This window comes from Ranitomeya imitator, chromosome 4 (assembly GCF_032444005.1).
Source record: "Ranitomeya imitator isolate aRanImi1 chromosome 4, aRanImi1.pri, whole genome shotgun sequence".
Lineage (NCBI taxonomy): Eukaryota > Metazoa > Chordata > Amphibia > Anura > Dendrobatidae > Ranitomeya > Ranitomeya imitator.
Window position 1 is genome coordinate 295,195,049 of NC_091285.1, and position 27,699 is coordinate 295,222,747.

The 27,699-nt window shown below is 41.3% G+C and overlaps 1 protein-coding gene across 2 annotated transcripts in view; it reads right to left on the minus strand.

The window, feature by feature from the left end:
* CNTN1 (contactin 1) overlaps positions 1 to 27,699 on the minus strand; it is a 295,541-nt gene that overhangs the window by 70,857 nt on the left and 196,985 nt on the right. For both annotated transcript variants that reach the window (XM_069764781.1, XM_069764782.1), the window contains 8 exons: positions 21,785 to 21,969; positions 17,866 to 17,961; positions 10,373 to 10,579; positions 9,591 to 9,687; positions 5,277 to 5,458; positions 3,755 to 3,879; positions 3,549 to 3,666; positions 2,347 to 2,497 (listed from right to left, as the gene is read on the minus strand). In XM_069764781.1, coding sequence (XP_069620882.1) covers positions 2,347 to 2,497; positions 3,549 to 3,666; positions 3,755 to 3,879; positions 5,277 to 5,458; positions 9,591 to 9,687; positions 10,373 to 10,579; positions 17,866 to 17,961; positions 21,785 to 21,969 — 1,161 coding nt within the window. The remainder of the gene's footprint in view (positions 1 to 2,346; positions 2,498 to 3,548; positions 3,667 to 3,754; positions 3,880 to 5,276; positions 5,459 to 9,590; positions 9,688 to 10,372; positions 10,580 to 17,865; positions 17,962 to 21,784; positions 21,970 to 27,699) is intronic.

The window sequence follows — 27,699 nt, forward strand, 5'->3', positions numbered from 1 at the left end:
ATTCAAAAAAGGTCTTTCTGAGGCCAACAAGGTATTTGTCTCTATCCATAGGGTTTAAACATATTTGTTCCTTATACAGTGGGGCAAAAAAGTATTTAGTCAGTCAGCAATAGTGCAAGTTCCACCACTTAAAAAGATGAGAGGCGTCTGTAATTTACATCATAGGTAGACCTCAACTATGAGAGACAAACTGAGAAAAAAAAATCCAGAAAATCACATTGTCTGTTTTGTTAACATTTTATTTGCATATTATGGTGGAAAATAAGTATTTGGTCAGAAACAAAATTTCACCTCAATACTTTGTAATATATCCTTTGTTGGCAATGGCAGAGGTCAAACGTTTTCTGTAAGTCTTCACAAGGTTGCCACACACTGTTGTTGGTATGTTGGCCCATTCCTCCATGCAGATCTCCTCTAGAGCAGTGATGTTTTTGGCTTTTCGCTTGGCAACACGGACTTTCAACTCCCTCCAAAGGTTTTCTATAGGGTTGAGATCTGGAGACTGGCTAGGCCACTCCAGGACCTTGAAATGCTTCTTACGAAGCCACTCCTTCGTTGCCCTGGCGGTGTGCTTTGGATCATTGTCATGTTGAAAGACCCAGCCACGTTTCATCTTCAATGCCCTTGCTGATGGAAGGAGGTTTGCACTTAAATCTCACGATACATGGCCCCATTCATTCTTTCATGTACCCGGATCAGTCGTCCTGGCCCCTTTGCAGAGAAACAGCCCCAAAGCATGATGTTTCCACCACCATGCTTTACAGTAGGTATGGTGTTTGATGGATGCAACTCAGTATTCTTTTTCCTCCAAACACGACAAGTTGTGTTTCTACCAAACAGTTCCAGTTTGGTTTCATCAGACCATAGGACATTCTCCCAAAACTTCTCTGGATCATCCAAATGCTCTCTAGCAAACTTCAGACGGGCCCGGACATGTACTGGCTTAAGCAGTGGGACACGTCTGGCACTGCAGGATCTGAGTCCATGGTGGCGTAGTGTGTTACTTATGGTAGGCCTTGTTACATTGGTCCCAGCTCTCTGCAGTTCATTCACTAGGTCCCCCCGCGTGGTTCTGGGATTTTTGCTCACCGTTCTTGTGATCATTCTGACCCCACAGGGTGGGATTTTGCGTGGAGCCCCAGATCGAGGGAGATTATCAGTGGTCTTGTATGTCTTCCATTTTCTAATTATTGCTCCCACTGTTGATTTCTTCACTCCAAGCTGGTTGGCTATTGCAGATTCAGTCTTCCCAGCCTGGTGCAGGGCTACAATTTTGTTTCTGGTGTCCTTTGACAGCTCTTTGGTCTTCACCATAGTGGAGTTTGGAGTCAGACTGTTTGAGGGTGTGCACAGGTGTCTTCTTATACTGATAACAAGTTTAAACAGGTGCCATTACTACAGGTAATGAGTGGAGGAACGAGGAGACTCTTAAAGAAGAAGTTACAGGTCTGTGAGAGCCAGAAATCTTGATTGTTTGTTTCTGACCAAATACTTATTTTCCACCATAATATGCAAATAAAATGTTAAAAAAACAGACAATGTGATTTTCTGGATTTTTTTTTCTCAGTTTGTCTCCCATAGTTGAGGTCTACCTACGATGTAAATTACAGACGCCTCTCATCTTTTTAAGTGGTGGAACTTGCACTATTGCTGACTGACTAAATACTTTTTTGCCCCACTGTATGTGCTATTATTTGGTCACTATGTAGTGGCAATATGTGATATGGTCATGGTGTGGTGGTATTTGTTCCTTGTATATGCTATTGTTCGGTCACTGTGGTGGTAATATGTGGTCTGGACATGGTGTGGCGGTATTTGGTTCTTGTATGTAGTATTATTCGGTCACTATGTGGTGGTAATATGTAGTTTGGCCATGGTGTGGTAGGATGGTGGTGGGACTGTGGACTGTTCGAGAGGTTGAGGCGGGGCTGGAGAGGAGCCTGGGAGGACTCTCAAGCAGGCATCGAACATTTTGCCAGTATGGGGACCCGAAATTCCTAGCGGCAGCCCTGCATATCTGCACTATTATTTACAAGTTTTGGTTTAAAAAGTAGGTGAAGTTTACCAGCCCTTCTTTGGGCCTACAAATTTATCAACATTTACACTAGGAATTAGTACAAATTATTGTGCAAATCTTTATATCCTTAGCCATCACAAATTTCAGTTTCTGGTACAAGTATGGCCAAAGATACAGTACCCAAAATTTATTACAAAGATTGCACATTGCTCTCTAGCACCATTTGAACTGGGATTTGAAACACTTGTCGTATTAAATTCCCTGCATAGTGCATAATAATTCTATGATAATAGAGCTATAAAAAAAAATAAGACTTTATTTGTACGCACCGACTATCATTCATAAGCAGTTCTGTTCCTTTACTCCATGAGAACTTGGGTTTTGGTGCTGCCTTTGGCTTACATTCAATGATAACACGACCTCCTTTGGCAGCCAATACCTGTTTCCTCATAGGATTCAGTTCAAACGTTGGTGCTAAAGCTGGAAACAAAAAAATATCATAGACAAATCAACTAAGATTACTGATATCTTGTACCTACTTTTCAACTTCACAGAGTCCTTGTCTATCACTTTGTGTCCTATTTCTCCACATGGAGCCCCTGCCATATAGCATCTTCTACCAATACCGAGGTCGTCACCTTGTGTATGATCCTCCATAAAGCCCCCATTACCTTCTGGCCTCATACAGAATTTTTGCCATATTGTGCCTTGCCTTCTAAATCCTTCTACCCTCAGAAATATCTTGATAGTGGCCTCTTATATAATATATTCCTTAAAAGTACCTTTACAATTGATCTATACAAAATGAATATTCCAATTATTTCTTATACGGGTAAATTTAAAGCGTTTTTCCAGTCTTCCCAAAAACCTTTCAGCCATAAATAGGTATTGTTGGATAGTGCTTGTAAATACAAGCAATTTTGAAGTTTACAACTTATTACAATTTTCAGACAATCTTAAAATAATAACATTTGTCTTTTGGTTATGGCTTGTTGCCTTGGAGGACCAGCATTGCTGCTGGACAGAACATGAGGAGTGCTTACAATCTCTTTTCTATTGAGCTTGTAAGCATTGTTTTAAAGCTAGACGGGATTGATGGGAAACACTGTTACTTCCTTGTCATGGTCAGCTATAGCGTAGTGCTTACAAGCTCGATAGCAGCAGTGGTCGTTCTCCTAGGCAACGAGCTGTAAAAAGAAAAGTGCTAGTATCTCAAGAACAGCTGCAAAACCTTAATAAGCAATAAGTGGCAAGTGTGCTTGTTTTTACAAGAACTATCCACCAATATCCATCTAGGAAGATGGAAATAACCCATTAGTTGGTGTAGCACATGTGCATTTGCAATATTACTTATGTACTGCAAAAAGTAGTTAATTAAATAATACTTTGCTATACTAAGTTTGTGCCAGTTTTGTTCTATTCTCCATTCATATACATGGCAGCTTACAAAATTCTGTGTGCAGTTTACTTACAGCTCAAAAACAGAATTAACAGAAAATGGTTTTCAGGAAAAATTAAAAGTAGCACTAACCCAGGATCTTTAGCTCAGCATTAGCTTGAATAACTCCATAGTGGTTTTCTGCTATACACTGATACATTCCAGCATTCAGCATAGTTAGTCCTCGGATCCTCAGTTCTCCTTTGCCATACTAAAAGAAAACACAATATCTAGCAAATTTGCAGATTCATGGAAAACATCAATGTATTAGTTTATATTAAGGGTTATGTATAACTTACTGAGTCTCCATTTTTTAACCATCGAATCGTAGGAATGGGTTTTCCTTTAGCAATACAAGGCCAATGCAAATCACTGCCTATATCCCTCTCTGTATCATTGATATGTTCTACCCATTCAGGAGGAGCTGCAAAGCAAAATAGAAGCATAATGATTATTTCAATTGTGTTTTACAGCGTCATGTCGCTTTAGATTTACATCCTGTCTGTTATTCTCATACGTGTTCTACCCATGTTTTTCAGGGATAGAACCTGCATACATTATAGTCTATATGCATGTTCACCGAGAACATGTTCTACAAAAGAGAAAGCACAGACATGTCCATGATTGATACGATTTGATGATTCAACTTTCCCATTAATGTGAATGAGTCAGTGTAAAAAATTGATAGCACTCCGAGACTACCCATCTGTCTTTCGAATGCTGCCTGTTTTTCACTGAGCATATGAAGCTTTGAGAATCTATTTTTTTAATATACAGTACTATGGAAAAGTTTTAGGCAGGTGTGGAAAAATGAATCGAAGCGGACTAACCACACATCTTCTGTAGATGTAAGTGTGTACAAATCCTTCTATCTCTTCGTGTAATCCCACACAGACTTGATGATACTGAGATCAGGGCTCTGTCGGGGCTGTGTCATGATCTCCAGAAAACCTTATTCTTCTTTAGGTTGACGTTATTCCTTAATAACATTGTCCGTATGTTTGTGGTCACTGCAGAATCAATTTGGAGCCAGTCGGAAGCCTCCTTGATGGTATTGAATGATGGGAAAGTTATCTGCTTGTATTTTTCAGCAATGAGGACACCATTAATCTTGATACCATACTCCATTTTCTGAAATGTAGCCCCAAACCTGCAAAGTAATTCCACTGTGCTTCACTGTTGCCTGCAGACACTCATTATTAAACAGCTCTCCAGCCCCTGCTTTCTGTTCTAACCAAATATTTCACACTTTGACTGATCAGTCCAAGGCACCTGCTATAATTTTTCTGCACCCAATTTCCCCTGTGTTTGAAATTGTTGCCGTGTCGAAAGTATGGGTTTTGGCCACAGTTCTTCCATGAAGACTACTTATGGCCAACCTTCTCAGAACAGTAAATGGGTGTAGCTTGGTCCCAATTGTTGCTGCTAGTTCTAAGTTAATGGCATAGTTCCTAATGTTGCCGATTTCTTAATGTCCTCAATGCTGAGAAACACAGGAGGATATTTATGCATCATTCAATATCACCACAGAGGTATCTGATTGGTCCTTATTTTTTTATTTTGTTTGCCTTGTGCACCTTGCTTTAGAATATTGTTTTTTAAAGTAAATGAAGAGCACTAGTGAACAAAATTTATAGAAATTTAGATAAGTGTAATTTAATACTGTTTTTGTCCATTCTAAAAACAAAACAGAAGTAAAGCACTAATTGATCATGCCTAATCCTTGATGGCTGATGCCAGAGAACAGTTGAAATGTCCACATAAAATTAGATCATCGTCATGTTTTATGTGTTATTCAAAATTTTACCCTATATATCTTACCATTTACATATACATATGCTTTGTGTGTATCCCTTCCTTTAATATTTTCTGCCTCACATTCGTAAGTTCCTTCATCTTCAGGTTGAATATTAAATATTCTAAGCACAGCACCTGAGGCACTAACTTCAGCTGTAGCGGGCATTGGTTCATTCACTTTACGCCATTTGATAACTGGCACAGGGCTAAAAGGACAAGAAGAAAAATAATTTACTTACTATCCAACACACTTCATAAAAATGGACACAGAATTTACCTACTTAGTCATTATATTTTCCTCACCCCAAGCATGAATGTAAGACTCTTTTACTGAAGCACAGAGTTATACATACGTGCTCTATAAAAATTGTATATGAAACCAAATTATTTTGTTTTTGGAGTATTTGGAGTAAAACACGCTAAGATGTGTAGTGCATATTGTACTACATAATAATCTACATTCTGTAAATGTTTGGGTAGTATTTTGTATATTCTTTTATTTAAAATAATTGTAGATACAATTCTAAAACCAATAATCTTTTATAATAAAACAATGCTACTTTGTATCATATATTGGCATAAATGATCAACCTAGTATAATATATAAAGCTGAATGTGTGTGTGTATGTGTGTATGTCCGGGATTGGCATCTGCACCGTCGCAGCTACAGCCACAAAATTTTGCACACACACGTCTGGCCCCGATAGCGTCATAGGCTATGTTGTGAGGCGAAATTTTAACCCCGCGCGTTCCAATTCACCAAACAATTTTGCCCCTATCTACATAATGGGGAAAAAGTGAAAGGAAAATTGTTGGAGGCAAATTGACAGCTGCCAGATGTGAACAAGGGGGACTTAAAGAGTGAGAGCGATGGCACCAAAGAGTATATACCGTACAGTTGCTAAGGTGGGGCCCCGACTTGGGATACTCACCACACACGGGGATATGAACACACACACAAAATGCGCCACATACTACCACGTGCTTGAACACATATACCACCCTCAGCACACATTTCACCACACATACACCAACCTCACCACATAAAAGTCGAAACACAAAAGTCGCCGCTCAAAACTCACCACATGCAAAACTAGGCTCACGCAAAACTCGCCACACGTGCAAAACTCACCTCATGGAAAACTCGCCACATGCAAAACTTCCATACGCGGAAAAATTGCCACATGCACAAAAGTTGCAAGACATGCAAAAGTTGCCTCACACAAAACTTGCACATACTCAAAACACACCACACATAAAACTCGCCATGCGCAAAACTCACCATGCGCAAAACTTGCTGCACACAACTTGCTACACTAACCTGTCACATGCAACTCGACACAAAAAGTTGTTACATGCATGTCGCCACACAAAACTCATTCTCACAAAAGTCACTACATACATGTCGCCACACGCAACTCAACACACACAACTTGACACATGAAACTTCAAAAATTAAAATATGATTAATAAGCAGACAAACTACAAGAGAAACAACTGTACCATATAGTTATACGGCAGCTGTCAGTCACATGACTCGTCTACTATGTGTATGTGTGAGCTAATATATACTGCCAGGGGGGAAGGCTTCCTGTTGGCTGGGGATTTATCAGGCTGCAAATTTAGCTAAAAAAAACTGAGGTAAAAATACTGAGCAAATAACGTGGGGAGGAGGAGATGACACACAGATATATACTATATACAGGAGGAGATGACATACAGGTATATACTATATACAGTAGATAACATACAGGTGTATACTATATATAAGGGAGATGACAAACATGTATATACTGAGGGGAAAATAAGAGGTGTGAGGTGAAAATGAGGGGTGTGAGGTGAAAATGAAAAGGTGTGAGTGCAAAATGAGAGGAGGGAAAATAGTGGAGTGATCGGAAAATGACAGATGTGAGGTCGAAATGACATGTGTTAGGGGGGAATGAGAGGAGTGAAGGGGAAAATAAGAGGAGTTAGGGGGAAAATGAGAGGTGTAAGGGAGAAAATGAGAGATGTCAGGGGGAAAATGAGAGGCGTGATGGGAAAATAAGAGAAGTGAGGTGCTATAACTAACCACAGATATTTACTATGCCCAGGCAACGCCGGGCTCTTCAGCTAGTTAACAATAAAACTATCTTTGATATCAGTGTGCCCTTAAATGATTATTCTCAATTTGTCTCTGTGAAGTACACAGTTTCTACTCTTCATACTTCCTGGTTTCTGGCAAGGCGGACACTCCTCCCTGAGTGACCATTCTGATGAATAGCAGAGATGTAGCAATAGTGGAACTTTATACTGTAGCTGTAGATTTGAAGATTTGTAAGAGCAGCCTGTTAGAAGCTGAGAGTGAGGGGCGGGGAGCTGAGCAGCTGTATAGAAACCAATTGACTGGAGAGAGGTAGCTTGTATATTACTAGTTAATGCCTCTCCTGGAATGTAGCAACTGTGCAGACTCAACCAGTGCCTGGGCAGGCACTAGGGACCGAGCTCCGTGTAAACTAGCTTTGCACTATGAGAGATAAAAGGTCTCATTGCAGGAGAATGACAGCAAAGAGGAAAATGAACTCAATTGCACACTTGCTTATTTTCATTTTATTTGATTAATAACTTAACAATACATTTTTAACCCCTTTCTGACGTCGGACGGGATAGTACGTCCGAGGCCAGATCCCCTACTTTGATGCGGGCTCCGGCGGTGAGCCCGCATCAAAGCCGGGACATGTCAGCTGTTTTGAACAGATGACATGTGCCCGTAATAGGCGCGAGCAGAATCGCAATCTGCCCACGCCTATTAACTAGTTAAATGCCGCTGTCAAACGCAGACAGCGGCATTTAACTACCGCTTCCGGCTGGGCGGCCGGAAATGACGTCATCGCAGTCCCCCGTCACATGATCGGGGTTGGCGATACTTCAGAATTGTAACCATAGAGGTCCTTGAGACCTCTATGGTTACTGATCGCCGGCGCTCACAGCACACCTGATTTTCAGCTACATAGCGGCGAACAGCAGATCGCTGCTATGTAGCAGAGGCGATCGTGCTGTGCCTGCTTCTAGCCTCCCATGGAGGCTATTGAAGCATGGCAAAAGTAAAAAAAAAAGTAAAAAAAAATGTGAAAAAAATAAAAAAAATATAAAAGTTTAAATCACCCCCCTTTCGCCCCAATCAAAATAAATCAATAAAAAAATATCAAATCTATGCATATTTGGTATCGCCGCGCTCAGAATCGCCCGATCTATCAACTAAAAAAAGCATTAACCTGATCGCTAAACAGCGTAGCGAGAAAAAAATGCGAAACGCCAGAATTACGTTTTTTTGGTCGCCGCGACATTGCATTAAAATGCAATAACGGGCGATCAAAAGAACGTATCTGCACCAAAATGCTATCATTAAAAATGTCATCTCGGCACACAAAAAATAAGCCCTCAACCGACCCCAGATCATGAAAAATGGAGACGCTACGGGTATCGGAAAATGGCGCAATTTTTTTTTTTTTTTTAGCAAAGTTTGGAATTTTTTTTCACCACTTAGGTAAAAAATAACCTAGTCATGTTAGGTGTCTATGGACTCGTACTGACCTGGAGAATCATAATGGCCGGTCAGTTTTAGCATTTAGTGAACCTAGCAAAAAAGCCAAACAAAAAACAAGTGTGGGATTGCACTTTTTTTGCAATTTCACTGCACTTGGAATTTTTTTCCCGTTTTCTAGTACACGACATGCTAAAACCAATGATGTCATTCAAAAGTACAACTCGTCCCGCAAAAAATAAGCCCTCACATGGCCAAATTGACGGAAAAATAAAAAAGTTATGGCTCTGGGAAGGAGAGGAGTGAAAAACGAACACGGAAAAACGAAAAATCCCAAGGTCATGAAGGGGATCAAATAAATTATTTATTTAATATCATATTGTGAAATCTAAGTATCCATGCTAGCCCATCAGATAAACAGTAAGTAATCAAATGGCATAATAATGATCGGATATTATGATGAGTCCATTATCTTCATTACCTTAAAAGATATTATTATTACACATATTCTACAGAATAATCTTCTTGTAAAGTAAACCATAAACACAACTAATACAATATATTTCTCAAACATTGCTCATGCTATACAAGGTAAAAACCTACTATCAGAAACTATGTGGAATGCCTCAGTATGAAGGTGAGCAGAATATTAAATAAAAATTAATTCAAAGAAGAAAGGGTCAAAATGTGGGATGAGGTGAGGAGACACGGCAAGCTCAAAAATGAAATGGACTACCTAGTTTTGCCAAAAAAATGTTGCATCAAAAGAATATTTAGTGGAAGAAGATGTTCTATGGAGCAATGAATAAACTTACTTTCCCAATGCAAAACACTCCAATGTCACATTTTGGTCTTTCAAAGCATAAGTATTTGAAAATGCAACTTGAATGTCCGCTGCATAGCGTTTTGAAGCTGAAAAACAATTCCAATGAAATGTCAAGTGTACAAAGCTATTAATGACTCCATCAAATATTTGACTGCTGAAGCAATTGTTAATGGGACATGTGTTTAACTATTTATCCTTCAGACTAACTGATCCAAACTGATATGTAGATGGACATATAGAGATATACAGATAGATGGATAAATCAGACAGACATATAGATAAATAGATAGATGGATAATAGACAGATAGACAGATTGCTAGACAGACAGATAGATAGATAGATAGATAGATAGATAGATAGATAGATAGATAGATAGATAGATAGATAGATAGATAGAATACCAGTATAAGCCTTTCCATCATTCTGAATCTCAATTATCTATATTTTATGAAATATTACAAGTTGAATAGAATACTATATTCTTAAAGAAAAACATTTATGATTATGCACTAATGCCAAGGAGAGTTGATCCCAAGGGTAATGATGCTATAAACACATCTAATTTGCAGAGGAAATGTAGTAACTCAGGGTCAGTCAGTAGGGACCGCAGAGGGGCCCCAGTACACAAAAAGGATATACACCATTTGCTCTACAATAGAGCATCATACAGCACCCTTTTGAAATGTATTAATTCGGCCCCCTATGTCCACAGATGGAAGCTATCTATTCAAAAATAGGGTCAATTAAGAAACAAAACTGATAAAACGTACCTTCAGATTGCGGCAAAAGAGATGTATGTCTGCTAAATACACTTTTTGTAATTGAAGGACTGGATACAAAACATGAGTAATTGCCTCTGTCAGACTGTTCTACTTTTGCAATATACAGATTTCCGTTTTTCTGTGTAATAAATTTACGTGAATCCATAGTAATGAAGTTTGGAAATTCATTTATAATCCATCTATAATTTATTTCTTCTAAACAAAAGAAAACAAAACAAACAAAGCAAATCAATGATCTGAAATGTTAGCGTAATTGAAAACATTTGTAAAACATTGCAAGACCCCCAAAATATTCTGGGAATGGGTGATAAAAAGAGGGGTGGAGGTTATCCCATAATAGGAATGCGTTATCATTTCACATGACAGGTGATAAATGCTTGATTGTTGCAGGTCATCACCACTGGGACACTTGATGATCACCAAGAAGAAGGTCCTCAACCACACATCCACCAAATTAATGATCACAGGGAAAAAGACACAAGCTCAAGGGACCATCAATGATAAGAGACTTATGACATATCCTTAAGACTAAGGAGCAGGTGATTTTGTATTTTTCATTGATGAATTCCAAGAGCCATAACTTTATATTTCGGACAACTCTAGATTTTTGCAAGAGTTGCCATTTTTATTGGTACTATTATAGGCACATAAACTTTATTAATTAAGTTTTTCAGCAACAATCTAGGATAATCAAAAGAAATTGAATTTCAACATTGTGTAACGCAATGTGCTATGCAGTATGAATATTGCAGTTTGTTCATTTTTTTCTATGGAACATTATAATTATAGCAACACCAAAAACACAAGAACAGAACAATATTGTATCATACAATTAGGTTCTGTAGAAGGACGTAGATCTGGGGATTTATTATGATGGAATATAGGCTGAACTGGATGGACAAATGTCTTTTTTCGGCCTTACTAACTATGTTACTATGTTACTATGTTACATGTAAATATGTACAGTGGGGGAAATAAGTATTTGATCCCTTGCTGATTTTGTAAGTTTGCCCACTGGCAAAGACATGAACAGTCTATAATTTTAAGGGTAGGTTAATTTTAACATTAAGAGATAGAATATCAAAAATAAAATCCAGAAAATCACATTGTATAAATTATATAAATTTATTTGCATTTTGCAGTGAGAAATAAGTATTTGAACCCTCTGGAAAACAAGACTTAATACTTGGTGGCAAAACCCTTGTTGGCAAGCACAGCTGTCAGACATTTTTTGCAGTTGATGATGTTTGCGCACATGTTAGGAGGAATTTTGGTCCACTCCTCTTTGCAGATCATCTCTAAATCATTAAGATTTTGAGGCTGTTTCTTGGCAACTCAGAGCTTCAAGTTCCTGCATGCGTTTTCTATGGGATTAAGGCCTGGAGACTTTTTGCGCCACTCCTTTGTTGCCTTGGCTGTATGTTTTGGGTCATTGTCTTGCTGGAAGACCCAGCCACGACCCATTTTTAATGTCCTGGTGGAGGAAAGGAGGTTGTCACTCAGGATTTTATGGTACACGGCTCCATCTATTCTTCTATTGATGCGATGAAGTAGTCCTGTGCCCTTAGAGAAGAAACACCCCCAAAACATAATGTTTCCACCTCCATGCTTGACAGTGGGGATGGTGTTTTTTTGGGTCATAGGCAATTCTCTTCCTCCAAACACGGCGAGTTGAGTTAAACACCTCAATTTTTGTCTTATCTGACCACAGCACCTTCTTCCAATCACTCACAGAAACATCCAGGTGTTCACTGGCAAACTTCAGAGGAGCTTGCACATGTACCTTCTTGAGCAGGGTGACCTTGTGAGCACTGCAGGATTTTAAACCTTTTACGGCGTAATGTGTTACCAATGGTTTTATTGGTGACTGTGGTCTCAGCTGTTCCCCCGTGTAGTTTTAGGCTGATCTCTCATCTTCCTCATGATCAAAGATACCCCACAAAGTGAGATTTTGCATGGTGCCACAGGTCAATGTCAAGTGACAGTCATTTTGTATTTCTTCAATTTTATTACTATTGCACCAACAGTTGTCTGCTTCTCACCCAGCATCTTACTTATTATTATTATTTATTGTTATAGCGCCATTTATTCCATGGCGCTTTACATGTAAGGAGGGGTATACAAAATAAAAACAAGTACAATAATCTTAAACAATACAAGTCATAACTGGTACAGGAGGAGAGAGGATCCTGCCCGCGAAGGCTCGCAATCTACTTATGGTTTGGTTGTCCATTCCAGCTGTGTGCAGGTCTATGATCTTGTCCCTGATATCCTTAGAAAGCTCTTTGGTCTTGCCCATGTTGTAGAGGTTAGAGTCTGACTGATTAGTTGAGGCTGTGGACAGGAGTCTTTTATAAAGGTGACTATGCAAGACAGCTGTCTTTAATGCAGATAATGAGTTGATTAGGAGTGTCTAACTGGTCTGTAGGAGCCAGAACTCTTAACCCCTTCACCCCCGGAGCTTTTTTCGCTTTTGTTTTTCCCTCCCCTTCTTTCCAGAGCCATAACTTTTTTAATTTTCTGTCAATATGGCCATGTGTGGGCTTTTTTTTGCGGGATGAGTTGTACATTTGAATAATACCACTGGTTTTACCACGTTGTGTAACAGAAAACAGGAAAAATTCCAAGTGCGATGAAATTGCAAATAAAGTGCAAACCCACACTTGTTTTTTGCTTGGCTTTTTTGCTAGGTTCACTAAATGCTAAAACTGACCTGACATTATGATTCTCCAGGTCATTACAAGTTCATAGACACCAAACATGACTAGGTTTTTTTTATCTAAGTGGTAAAAAAAAATTCCAAAGTTTGTTAAAAAAAAAAATAGTAACATAGTAACATAGTAACATAGTTAGTAAGGCCGAAAAAAGACATTTGTCCATCCAGTTCAGCCTATATTCCATCATAATAAATCCCCAGATCTACGTCCTTCTACAGAACCTAATAATTGTATGATACAATATTGTTCTGCTCCAGGAAGACATCCAGGCCTCTCTTGAACCCCTCGACTGAGTTCGCCATCACCACCTCCTCAGGCAAGCAATTCCAGATTCTCACTGCCCTAACAGTAAAGAATCCTCTTCTATGTTGGTGGAAAAACCTTCTCTCCTCCAGACGCAAAGAATGCCCCCTTGTGCCCGTCACCTTCCTTGGTATAAACAGATCCTCAGCGAGATATTTGTATTGTCCCCTTATATACTTATACATGGTTATTAGATCGCCCCTCAGTCGTCTTTTTTCTAGACTAAATAATCCTAATTTCGCTAATCTATCTGGGTATTGTAGTTCTCCCATCCCCTTTATTAATTTTGTTGCCCTCCTTTGTACTCTCTCTAGTTCCATTATATCCTTCCTGAGCACTGGTGCCCAAAACTGGACACAGTACTCCATGTGCGGTCTAACTAGGGATTTGTACAGAGGCAGTATAATGCTCTCATCATGTGTATCCAGACCTCTTTTAATGCACCCCATGATCCTGTTTGCCTTGGCAGCTGCTGCCTGGCACTGGCTGCTCCAGGTAAGTTTATCATTAACTAGGATCCCCAAGTCCTTCTCCCTGTCAGATTTACCCAGTGGTTTCCCATTCAGTGTGTAATGGTGACATTGATTCCTTCTTCCCATGTGTATAACCTTACATTTATCATTGTTAAACCTCATCTGCCACCTTTCAGCCCAAGTTTCCAACTTATCCAGATCCATCTGTAGCAGAATACTAGATACTAGAGCAATTTCCACTAACGGTAGCGTGTCCATTTTTTGTGATCTGTGGTCGGGTGGGGGCTTATTTTTTGAGTGCCGAGGTGCCGTTTTTAATGATATCATTTTGATGCAGATACGTTCTTTTGATCGCCCGTTATTGCATTTTAATGCAATGTCGAGGCAACCAAAAAAACGTACATTGGAAGTTTTGATTTTTTTTCTCGCTACGCCGTTTAGCGATCAGGTTAATCCTTTTTCTTATTGATAGATTGGGCGATTCTGAATGCGGCGATACCAAATATGTGTAAGTTTTTTTTTTTTTGTTTTTTTTTAATATATTGTTCTATTTTGATTGGGGCGAAAGGGGGGTGATTTGAACTTTTATATTTTTTTATATTTTTAAACACATTTTTTTTATTTTGGCATGCTTCAATAGCCTCCATGGGAGGCTAGAAGCATGCACTACTCGATCGCCTCTGCTACATAGAGGTGATGCACAGATCACCTCTATGAAGCAGAATTGGAGTCTTGCTATGAGCGCCGACCACAGGGTGGCGCTCATAGCAATTTTCCATCAACAACCATAGAGGTGTCAAGCAGACCTCTGGTTGTGATGGCAATGCACCGATGACCCCCGCTCACGTGACGGGGGTCAGCGGTTTAAGTATTTCCGGCAGCGCGGCCGGGAGCGCTTGTTAAATGCCGCTGTCAGGGTTTGACAGCGGCATTTCACTAGCTAATGGGCGCGGGCGGATCGCGATTCTGCTCGCACCCATTGCGTGCACATGTCAGCTGTTGAAAACAGCTGACATATCGCGGCTTTGAGGTGGGCTTACCGCCGGAGCCCACCTCCAAGCGGGGGATACTGCCAGCTGACGTACTATTCCATCACCCCAAGAACACCATCCCCACAATGAAACATGGTGGTGACAGCATCATGCAGTGGGAATTTTTTTCAGCAACAAGGTCAGGGAAAATGGTCCAAGTTAGGGGGAAGAAATACAAGGATATTTTTTAACAAAACTTGTTTCAGTCTGTCAGTGAATTGAGACAGCCTGACTGATTTTATGGTGGTAAAACGTTATGCACACTGAAGTTTTCAGTTATTTTTTCCTACTTGTTGTTTGCTTCACAATGAAAAGAATACCAAATGTTCACAGTTGTAGACATGCTCTTTACATAAACTGATGCAAACCCTCAAAAAAAAGTGAAATTCCAGGTTGTGAGGTGGCAAAACATGAAAAATGCCAAGGAGGGGTGAATACATTCGCAAGCCACTGTGTGCAACAATTTCAGAAAGAATATAGTTCATATTTTATGCGTCAGGCTTTCTCTAAGAGGACATGTTTTGTGCTACAGCAGAACGGTGTTTTAGTTCCTGTGAAATCAGTACTGCCTAGAACTCCGCATAACCTTTATGGTTTCCAGCCTCTTAGATGAGCGCCAAGGTTTCATCTTCAAAGGCTGGCACACTGCAGACTGCTAGAAGTGAGCAGCTAATCTTCTCTCAACAGATATACCTTATCTGTGTTAAAGGCAGTGCAATGACACGGAATACCGCAAGGCAAATCCAACTGCACTATAATGCACTTTCACATGTTATAAAAATTGGCAAAGAAATTCTCTGGCATTTTACATGGCACATTATAATGGCATTGTAGTACTATAAATGAAGATTTACAGATTTAGATTTTTAGAGACAGTTATGAAAAGAAAGGAATAATCTGCTTTGTTCAATAATTTAAAATTTTATTTTGCTATATATTTGGAGGTAGTTTGTACATTAATTTTACACACTGTGCCCCCCCCCCCATAAGGTATTAAAAGACCTTGAGGGGGCATTTGTACATACAGTCTTTTTATTGATGATTTCCCCTTTAACTGGGGTTGATATATTAGCCCCAGCTACAGGGAAAATTCAGTCTAATGTCTGCATAGCTGACTGGGTTTTCTAAGACTCGACAACTTATGCTCTTTCTATACACTCAGTGGTTGCATGATCACTGGCTCATGAGGATGAAGCAATGCTGGCGCGTTCTATAATGTATACACACCACTAGTTTAGCACTGTGAATATAGTGATCAGAAAGGCAAATATGGTAAGAAACTGTATTTGACAGTCAGCTCCTCATTCCCCTGGCTGCGCAATCTCATGCAAGCGGCTTACTCTGCATTGACGTTTAGGCTATGTGCACACGTTCAGGATTTCTTGCAGAAATTTCCTGAGCAAAACAGGACATTTTCTGCAAGAAATCCGCATGCGTTTTTCTCGCGTTTTTACCGCGTTTTTGGTGCGTTTTTTTGCGGATTTTTCCGGAGTTTCCCAATGCAATAATATAGTGGGAAATCCGCAAAAAATCCACAAAATTAATGAACATGCTGCATTTTTTTTCGCGGAAAAAAACGCATCATGTGCACAAAAAATGTGGAATGCTTTCTAAATGATGGGATGCATAATGTATGCGTTTTTTTGCATCTTTATAGCGTTTTTATAGCGAAAAAAAAAACACAAAAAATCTGCAATGTGTGAACACAGCCTTATAGTCTATGGGCGGTCTTGAACTGGTTAATGTACACTCAGCATTTAGGCTCTATATCTTAGTGTACCGTAATAGATCTTTCACATAGGAGAATGGATCCTTACTCTACCTTTATATGCCTCTGATATCATAGAGACATACTGTAGAAAGGTTCTTTGTAGGAACCATACAATACAAATCAGACAGAGAAAGACTTTTTGTGTATATTTCAGGAAATGATGTCTTATCCTTCCGTACTCCTGATTTCAAATTACTGTATTTGCAACCATTACACTGTTAGATGTGATGATTCAACTCACATACCAATTTGCATGCTACTTCAAGTTAATTGCTATTTTTTAAAGACACTTGAAGAAAAATTCTGTGTATACATACATTTATAGCTTAGCAAGGACCTAGAGCTTTTACAAGCAAAATTATAAATGACAAATATTACATCCCGAGAGCCCTCCAAAATGTTACATGACACGAGTCAGGAAACATCTACACAGTGCAGTTTTGCCTGAATTTTCCTAGCTAAAGCTAGACGTGAATCTTAAAATAAAGTAATAGGCCAAGGCACATAATAATGTAGATCTGGGAGCATTACCATTTTTAGCGAGAAGGACAGGATAGGATTCCCTACAGTGAGATCAGGTTAGTTTTTGAAAAGGGACATTTCTAGGAAAATTAGGTAAGGTACAATCTTTTTTAAAGGGGATATCCGGGATTTTGTGAAAAACTAAAAATGCGCCTAAGCACTAACAGACAGTTAGTTGCTACCTACCTGCTTGTTGTGCCCAGCGACGTTCAGCACCGGAATAAAGCAGTCACCGACAACTCCTGTCGGGGATTCAGCTGCCTCTGCAGCATCACGACGACAGAGTGACAGTTTCTTTTCCGTTCCACTCTGTTGACGGGGAGGGACTTTGACGTCAGTCTGATTTTCAGCTAAATTCCCGATGCCTAACTGGAGGGAGCCGACTGTCAATCAGAATTATGTAGGAAGTCAAGCTACGTTGCCAGACCAGGGCAGGAATAAGCTGCAACTCTGTCGACGTGACATCAGCAGAGGCAGCTGAATCTCCGGTAGGAGTGGTTTGTGACTGCTATGTGTGGATCATGAATGGCGTCCGGCACAACAGGCAAGTAGGTAGCCTACTAGTAGTACAGGTAGGTAGCAACTACCTGCCTGTTAGTCCTTAGGCACATTTTTTATTTTTCACAAAGTCTCAAATATCAACTTTAACCATATGGATCATCACCTGGATAGTGTTGAGGAGGGTCACAGATCAGCATTACTCCAGTTCCTTCCTTCACTTTCACTGCTGGGCGTTCATCTACTGGAAATGGATCTAAGTCTGTGTGTAAAAAAAATAAAATAAATAATAATTCCATTCTATTCAAGAACACAGAAACTTCGGAGCTTGTTACTGTTTGCATTATATGAGTCCCTAAGGTCAATCCTCAAAGTGACCCCTCTCGCTGAAAACTGAGATCCCGGAGCTTGTTACTGTTTGCATTATATGAGTCCCGAAGGTCGATCCTCAAAGTGACCCCTCTGGCTGAAAACTGAGATCCCGGAGCTTGTTACTGTTGGCATTGCACGAGTCCCTAAGGTCAATCCTCAAAGTGACCCCTCTGGCGGAAAACCTAGAACTCAGAGCCTGTTACTGTTGGCATTGTATGAGTCCCTAAGATCAATCCTCAAAAGGACCCCTCTTGCTGAAAATTGAGATCTCGGAGCTTGTTACTGTTGGCATTGTATGAGTCCTTAAGATCAATCATAAAAGTTACCTTTCTGGCTGAAAACTGAGATCTCAGACCCCATTACTGTAGGCATTGTAGGAGTCTCAAAGGTCAATCCTCAAAGTGACCCCTCAGGCTGAAAACCAAGATCTCTGAGCTTGTTACTGTTTGCATTATATGAGTCCCAAAGGTCAATCCTCAAAGTGACCCCTCTGGCTGAAAACTGAGATCTCAGACCCAGTTACTGTAGGCATTGTAGGAGTCCCAAAAGTCAATCCTCAAAGAGACCCCTCTTTTAGTATCTTTTCATATTTAATCCCTTCTTGCTTCACCAATTTTCTTAGTGTTCGTTGGCTATTATGTTCAGCCATATACGAACAATACTGTGACAAATAAAAGGCTCAGTAAATATCTGGACATATGAAAAAAATAAATCTATAAGCGGTCAAATTGAGAGCATGTTTGCTTCAGACCAGTGACTCTAATAGACAGGGACATTGTGGTTTACTCCTGTTCTATGGCACGCAGTGCATGTTCTATAATTCCAAAGCAAAGTGCCATTTCCATGGCAACAATCATCCAGGAGCACTGCCAATAATTTCATTCTGTAATATATTTCATATATTCCTTAAACCTTAAAAGGAATAAGAGCAGGAGGCCTCAATCATTTTCTATTACACGGAAGTCCCTCCTGTTCCTTCTTTCTGCCCAAGTGTTTTGTGCATGCTATAATAAAATTCACTGCCTTTTCCATCATTTGCTGAAGAAAATGTGGAGATCAATATTCCATGTTAAAAAACACAATGGATTCCAATTAGTGATGAGCGAGTATACTCGTTGCTCTGGTGTTCCCAAGTATGCTCGGGTGGTCTCTGAGTGTTTTGGCGTGCTCGGAGATTTAGTTTTTATTGATGCAGCTGCATGATTTGCGGCTGCTGGACAGCCTGAATACATGTGGGGGTTGCCTGTTTGTTAGGGAATCCTCACATGTATTCAGACTGTCTAGCAGCCGCAAATCATACAGCTGCGATGACAAAAACTAAATCTCCGACACGCCAAATTACTTGGAGGACACCTTAGCATACTCGCTCATCACTAATTCTAATGTATTTCTCACTAATTCTAATGACCTGTCTAACCTGTCTGCTTAATTCTTCGTAGTCAACCAAAGATACTTCTGTATTGTCAGTGTGTCACAACTCCATTGTTATTAATCTGGTGTCGATATGTAATACCATTCTTGTGAAAATTGCATTTCATGTGTATGCAAATTTGTCTGCAAGTGCACAGGTGGACGTATAAGTGCACTTTCTGTCCATGTCTTCCCTGCTGTCCACTCTGCCACTGAGCACTCTGTCTGACCACGGGAAGTCCTATACACTGAAGGTTGCAGCGTTGGATCTTTCTTACATAAGCAGAACTGGATGCCATCGAGATGTGTCTGTCGGACATAGCACATGTAGAAGACTTACAGTCATGGCCAAAATTTTTGAGAATGACACCAAAATTATATTTTCACATGATCTGCTGCCCTCTGGTTTTTATTAGTGTTTGTCTGATGTTTATATCACATACAGAAATATAATTGCAATCATATTATGAGTACCAATAGGTTATATTGACAGTTAGAATGAGTTAATGCAGCAAGTCAATATTTGCAGTGTTGACCCTTCTTCTTCAAGACCTCTGCAATTCTCCCTGGCATGCTCTCAATCAACTTCTGGACCAAATCCTGACTGATAGCAGTCCATTCTTGCATAATCAATGCTTGCATTTTGCCAGAATTTGTTGGTTTTTGTTTGTCCACCCGTCTCTTGATGATTGACCACAAGTTCTCAATGGGATTAAGATCTGGGGAGTTTCCAGGCCAAGGACCCAAAATCTCTATGTTTTGTCCCATGAGCCATCATGCTGGAAAAGGCATTGTTGGGCGCCAAACTGCTCTTGGACGGTTGGAGAAGTTGCTCTTGGAGGACATTCTGGTACCATTCTTTATTCATGGCTGTGTTTTTAGGCAAGACTGTGAGTGAGCCGATTCCCTTCTCCGAATAAGCTGTTTTCCAGATGTCCCAAACAATCGAAAAGGGGATTCATCAGAGAAAATGACTTTGCCCCAGTCCTCAGCAGTCCACTCCCTGTAAATTTTGCAGAATATCAGTCGGTCCCTGATGTTATTTCTGGAGAGAAGTGGCTTCTTTGCTGCCCTCCTTGAAACCAGGCCTTGCTCAAAGAGTCTCCGCCTCACAGTGCGTGCAGAAGCACTCACAGCAGCCTGCTGCCATTCCTGAGCAAGCTTGGCACTGCTGGTAGTCCGATCCCGCAGCTGAAACAGTTTTAAGATACGGTCCTGGCGCTTGCTGGTCTTTCTTGGGCGCCATGGAGCCTTTTTGACAACAATGGAAGCTCTCTCCTTGAAGTTCTTGATGATGCGATAGATTGTTGACTGAGGTGCAATCTTTGTAGCTGCGATACTCTTCCCTGTTAGGCCATTTTTGTGCAGTGCAATGATGGTTGCACGTGTTTGTTTAGAGATAACCATGGTTAATTGAAGAGAAACAATGATACCAAGCACCAGCCTCCTTTTAAAGTGTCCAGTGATGTCATTCTTACTTAATCATGACTGATTGATCGCCAGCCCTTTCCTCATCAACACCCACACCTGTGTTAATGGATCAATCACTAAAAGGATGTTAGCTGCTCCTTTTAAGGCAGGACTGCAATGATGTTGAAATGTGTTTTGGGGGTTAAAGTTCATTTTCTGGGCAAATATTGACTTTGCAAGTACAGTATTTGCTGTTAAGCTGATCACTCTGACATTCAGGAGTATATGCAAATTGCCATTAGAAAAAAATGAAGCAGTAGACTTTGGAAAAATTAATATTTGTCTCATTCTCAAAATTTTTGTCCATGACTGTACATCATACACTAGAGCCTCTCGGCACATTTAATCAACCAACTGTGGACGGTGCCAGACAGAGAGAACAATTGTGGAAAAATTGACTGCAAGTGCTCAGGATAGGCCCACTTGCAGCCAAAATTAAAGATAAAACAAAGTTTTCTCAACAATGCGAGCCATAGATCCAGACTAAAGAGGTATCATTGGGAGTGTTGCACACTGACCTATACAGCAAAATCTTGATAATGTAAAATTAAGCTGACAGATTCCCTTTAAACCATTTACTAATATTACTAAATAACAAAAAGACTGGACTTAAAATAAGGGTTTTCCTGAGCTTATGCTATTTTAGGTAAGGGAAATAAGTGACTGCCAAGTATGTACAACTTTATGAATATTCTAATATAAAACAATAAAAAAAGGACACAAAAGATTTTTTTTAAGTATTGGTATTGACAAGAATAAAAAGAGATATTTAATGACCCCAAAATAAAAACCTCGTACTTATATCCATTAAAGGCACACAGTTATTTACTTACATCCAAAGTTTAGGCTGGCTTCATTACTCTTCACTGTTCCATAATCATTAGAAACTATGCAAATATATTTCCCCGCATCTTTTGATTTTTGTGGATTGTTGATAACAAGGTTTCCACCTATCATGCTGTATTTTGTATTGTATTGTGGATTTAGAAAATCAATTTCCCAGTTGTTGTAGTGCCATCTAAAATAAATAATGCAAACAAATGTAGTAAAAATCTACAGCAGTATGTGTAAATGTATAAAAAAGACAAACTTATGCATATACAGTAGTTAAATCAGTAAACTGCATTCTACAGTGGGTAGGGAAAGTATTCAGACCCTTTTAAATGTGCCACTCTTTGTTTCATTGCAGCCATTTGGTAAATTCAAAAAAGTTTATTCTTTTCACATTAATGTTCACTCTGCACCCCATCTTGACTGAAAAAAAAACAAAAATGTAGAAATGTTTGCAAATTTTTAAAAAAAGAAAAACTGAAAAATCACATGGTCATAAGTATTCAGACCCTTTGCTCAGACACTCATTTAAGTCACATTTCCTTGTCATCCTCCTTGAGATGGTTCTATTCCTTCATTGGAGTCCAGCTGTGTTTAATTAAACTGATAGGACTTGATTTGGAAAGGCACACACCTGTCTATATATGTCATCACAGCTCACAGTGCATGTCAGACCAAATGAGAATCGTGAGGTCAAAGGAACTGGCCAAGGAGCTCAGAGACAGAATTGTGGAAAGGCACAGATTTGGCTAAGGTTACAAAACAATTTCTTCAGTACTCAAGGCTCCTAAGAGCACAGTGGCCTCCATAATCCTTAATTGGAAGACGTTTGGGACCACCAGAAGTCATCCTAGACCTGGCCATCCAGCCAAACTGAGCAACTGTGGGAAAAGAGCCTTGGTGAGAGAGGTACAGAAGAACCCCAAGATCACTGTGGCTGAGCTCCAGAGATGCAGAAGGGAGATGGGAGAAAGTTCCACAAAGTCAACTATCACTGCAGCCCTCCATCAGTCAGGCCTTTATGGCAGAGTGGCCTGATGGAAGTGGAGCGCACACTAGGACCGTGGGGTACTTGGTACTTGGCCGGCAATTTCCGCGGCAATTCTGCAATGTGTGCACTTAGCCTAACAGTTCAAAGATTTCTCAGTTAAGCAGTCTCTTAGGCGCACAAGACCCAATTCAATGGGTCGGTCCATCCTGCTCATGACGCTAAAATGGAGCACCCACTAGAACCGTACCGTGCAGTACTCGGTATGAGGCCGGTTCTATTCTTAAAGGGGTGGTCACGGTGGCAGTGACCCAGTCTGTGGACCTGGTCCAGTAAAAAGGGGTTTAATGAAAATGGGAATGAAGTCTAAAGAATGTTTGTGACACCACCTGTGGTGCTCGGCCAGGGATGGTCGACACTGCTTAAAGGGGTCCACTGGAGATGAAGGTATTGCAGCTTAGATGGTACAGCTCCCCACAGGTAGAGGTTAGTCCCCAGGGCTCCCGGTGTACTTAGAAACACCAAAGTTACTTACCGGTAGCCGGTTTTTCCGGAGCCCATGACAGCACACCTGAGAGAGGGATCCGCCCCACCAGGACAGGAAACCTGCTGAAAATAAAAGGGCGGTACCTCTCCCTCACTTCAGTTGGTTTACTGAGCATGAGAGGTCTCCCTGGTTAGTATACATGGCAAACTATCACCACATCATATTAACAAAACAAAAAGCACCCAACTAAAGTGCACACCAAAGAGTGAAAAGGGGGGGGGGGAATATACAGGTGCTGTCATGGGCTCCGGAAAAAACGGCTACCGGTAAGTAACCTTGGTGTTTTCCCTTCTACCATGACAGCACACCTGAGAGATTTTTGGAGAATGAAACACCTTAGGGAGGGACCACCGCTTGCAGCACCCTTCTATCAAAGGTAAGATCAGTTGAGGGTAGGATCAGCCTGTAGTGCGTAAAGAAGGTAGATGGCAAGGACCAGGTATCGGCCTTACATATCCGATCAATCGATACCTCTGCTTTTTCTGCCCAGGAAGTAGCCACAGCTACCTGGATTCCTAGGATTCTCACAGAATGAGGGCAATACGATCTCCTGGCTCCTATGGAATTTAAGAACTACCTTGGGTAGATAGGCCGGATCTGGTCTTAAAACCACCCTGTCCTCAAATATCTGTGTGTATGGAGGGCATATAGACAGGCCTTGCAAGTCACTCACCCTACTAGTAGCACTGTTTTAAGAGTGAGAAGTTTTGCTGACGACTCCTGTAAGGGCTCAAATGGACTCCCAGTTAGAGCGTCTAAAACTAGATTCAAATTCCAAGGGGGAACTTTTTGAATTACCAACGGTCTAGACCTACTACATGATTTAATAAAGCGGGACACCCAGCTACTGGTTGCTAATTTGCAAATATATAAGGCCCCTAATGATGACACTTGTACTTTGAGTGTATTGGTTACAAACCCTAGTTGCAAACCCATCTGTAGAAATTGGAGAATAGCTCCTACCGGAGCCTCATCCCCCAAAGGTTGCCCCAGAAACTCCAGGAACCTTTTCCATGCCGTACTATAGATTTTTTATGTAATCGGTTTTCTACTCTTCAACAGGGTGGAGACTAGCCCTGGTGAGAATCCCTGCCGACTCAGTAACTCCCTCTCAAATTCTAGGCTGCCAGATGGAAGCCCTTCACCTGAGAGTGGCATACTGGTCCCTGGCTCCTCTCTTGGATCTAATGAGCAGAAGCTCTCCACTTTCCTGTTGTGAAGAGTGGAAAATAGATCTATCACTGGCCTGCCCCAAGCCTGCAGGATCTGTTGGAATACCCAGGGATTCAACGACCATTCTCCCTGCCTTTACCTTTTGCGACTTACGTAGTCCGCTTTTGTGAAGAGCTGTGAGGGATAGTAGGTGTTGTTCTGCTAACTGGAAAAGGACAGATGTTGCCCCCATAAGGGGAAGGGACCTTGTTCCCCCCTGGTTGTCCGACATGACTCGGGTATGGCAACCCTGAAGGAAAGGGAGGAAATGTCTTTAGGCTTTTTCTACCACCCACAACTCCTTCACATTCAACGTCTGATCTCTTTCTAGCTAGGACCAGGATCGAGAGGGCCCCTAGATGTGCACCCCATCCCGTACTGCTTGCGTCTGTCGTGACCTCTTTCTCTACCGGCGTTAACCACTGGACCCCTGATGCCACGTGATCCCTTATAGTCCACCAGATAAGGGAATCTCTCATGCCCACCGAAAGGTGTAATTGTCCCTCTATATGCCCTTTCAACAATTTTTGTGCTGACAGGACCTCCCACTGTAGTTGTCTCAGGTGAAATTGTGCCCAACCCACAACGGGTATACAGGATGTTAGTGATCCCAGAAGGGACATCGCCTTTCTTAGTGTCATTACAGGCTGCTGTACTGCCAACAGCACAAGACTCTGTATTTTGATTATTTTGTTCTCTGGTAGGAGATAGAGCTGGCGCCAGGAGTCCAGAACCAACCCGATGAAGGATTGAACTTTCTCTGGTGCTAACTTTGACTTGAGGGTATTTATCTTCCAGCCCAGTACTGTTAGGATCGTAGTCACCTCTTCTATTTGGCTTAGACAGTGATCCACCGACCTCCCTATTATAAGTAAGTCTTCCAGGTACGGGATGATAACTACATCGCGAGAACGGAGGAAGGACATGACTTCTGACATTAACTTGGTAAATATTATCGGCGCTACAGACAGACCGAATGGGAGGGCTGCATACTGGTAGTGCTTGACCTGTCCTTGGACATACAGTGCTACCCTCAGGAATTTTTGATAGTCCCGATGGATTGGGACATGATAATAGGCATATTTCAAGACTATAACTGCCATGAAGCAGTCCTGGAACAACATTTTTATCGCCGTATTTACCGACTGCATTTTGAAGACATAATTTACCACTGACTGATTGAGTTTCCTCAGGTTGACAATAGTCCTTCGTGAACTGTCCTGTTTTTGTATCAAAAAGAGGGGGGGAATAAAACCCTCCTTCTTCCTCCTCCCTCAGGACTTCTATTAGAACCTGCTTTAGCACCAGTCCCGACACCTCCGCCCCCAAGACTAGTTGTTCTCCTGGGGATTTTCTGTGGGGTGTCAAAACAAAAGTCTGGCGGGGTAGACAAATAAAGTCTATTTTTAGGCTGTCTTTGATGACACTCAATATCAATGACTGGTAGAGATATTTACCCAGGCAGGGAAAAAGAAAGAGAGTCTTCCCCTACCTCTGATCTGACGTCATTGGGAGGGCTTTTTTGATGACGTAGAGGGTCCTTTAAACATGTACCCAGATCCTTTCCTGTCTCTGAAGTCCCAGTTCCTTCTGTCTCCAGGGGAGTGGCCTCTATTAAATTTTCCTCCCCGAAAAGGTTTTCTAATATCCACCTGAAAGCAAGGGAAACCCCACTTTTTATCCCCTGCTTTCTCTAAATTGTCCTCCAACTTTTGACCAAAGAGGAATTGACCGTCATATGGGATGGAACAAAGTTTATTCTTTGAAGGCAGGTCACCAGGACACTCCTTTAGCTATAATGCGGGTCTAGCTGCATGAGACAAGCCTGCTGCTCTAGCTGCCAGTCTTACGGAATCTGCTGAGGAATCTGCTAGGAAGGCTGCTGCTCCTTGTACCAGCGCCATATTGGCTAGGACCTCTTCTCTTGGCACCTTAGTCTTTAGTAGTTCCTCTATCTGTTGTAGCGAGACCATAAGGGAGCAGGCAGTACATGTCCCGGCTATTGCCGATTTCAGACCCCCTGCGGCCACCTCCTAGGTGTGTCTCAAGAACCCATCCGCCTTCTTGTCCAATGGGTCTCTTAACATGCCCGTCCTCTAAGGGCAGGGACGACTTTTTAGATGACCTAGCTACAGCTCCATCAATTTTATGGATTTTATCCCACCCTTCTGAGTCTGAGTCTTTCTCCTCGAAGGGATATTTTCTTTTAGAAGATATGGGGACGCTACCAGATTTTTCAGGCTTCTTACACTCCTTGTCTATAAGCGCCTTTACAATAGTGTTAATGGGGAATGCGCGCTTCCTTCTTTCCTCCAGACCTCCGAACATAACATCCTCTAAGGACTTATTCGCTTTTTCGTCCTTTAGGCCCATGTTAGCTCTGACTGCTTTCACCAGTCTATCCGTGTTTTCTGTCAGAAAGCATGGTCGGCCCCCTACATCGCTATCTGAAGAGGAGTCAGAGGATAAGGAAGAGGAGGGGGAGGGAGACAGAGGTACAGAGGTTCCCCATGATATTCCTCACTAGATTGTGAGGCTTCAGAATCTGTAACGAGCCCAAGGCCTTTATTGCTCCCTTTTTAAGGACTGATTTTAAAGAACCTTTAACTTCTGCCCTAATCATGGCCCTAAGGCTAGAGGTGAAGTCAGGGGTTTCTTCCTGAATAGTCTTTTGAATACAGGCAGCGCAGAGATTTTTCTGCCACTGAAATGCTAATGGGACATTACAGGGGGCATATTCCTTGTTGTTTAACTTGGCACTAGCATTCCTCGGCGCCTGGGAAACAGAAAATGTAGCCGATTACCACTAAGGTGACATTCACAAAGATCACTCACCACCTAATGGCAATCAAGGGTACCGGATTTTGAGGCTGAACAGGAGTATGGACAACGTCTCTCCTAGATGCTGAGGAGTCCTGTGACCTCCGGTCCGGGCGACTGCCGCTCCTTCCACTTGAGCGGCTACTCCTCTTTGTGTTCTGATGGCCAGGCAATGCACCTGGTAAAGAGCTGCTGCTCCATATGATCCTCCATAGTGGAGAGCCTTTGGCCATGAGCACTTTTCTGTGGTCATCCCTCCATATAATGAGGGATCCACTGTGCTCTCTGCCTCCTCTTGTGCCCATTCCATGCCCCTCCCTCCTCCACACCCCGCCGGAACATGCTTAAAG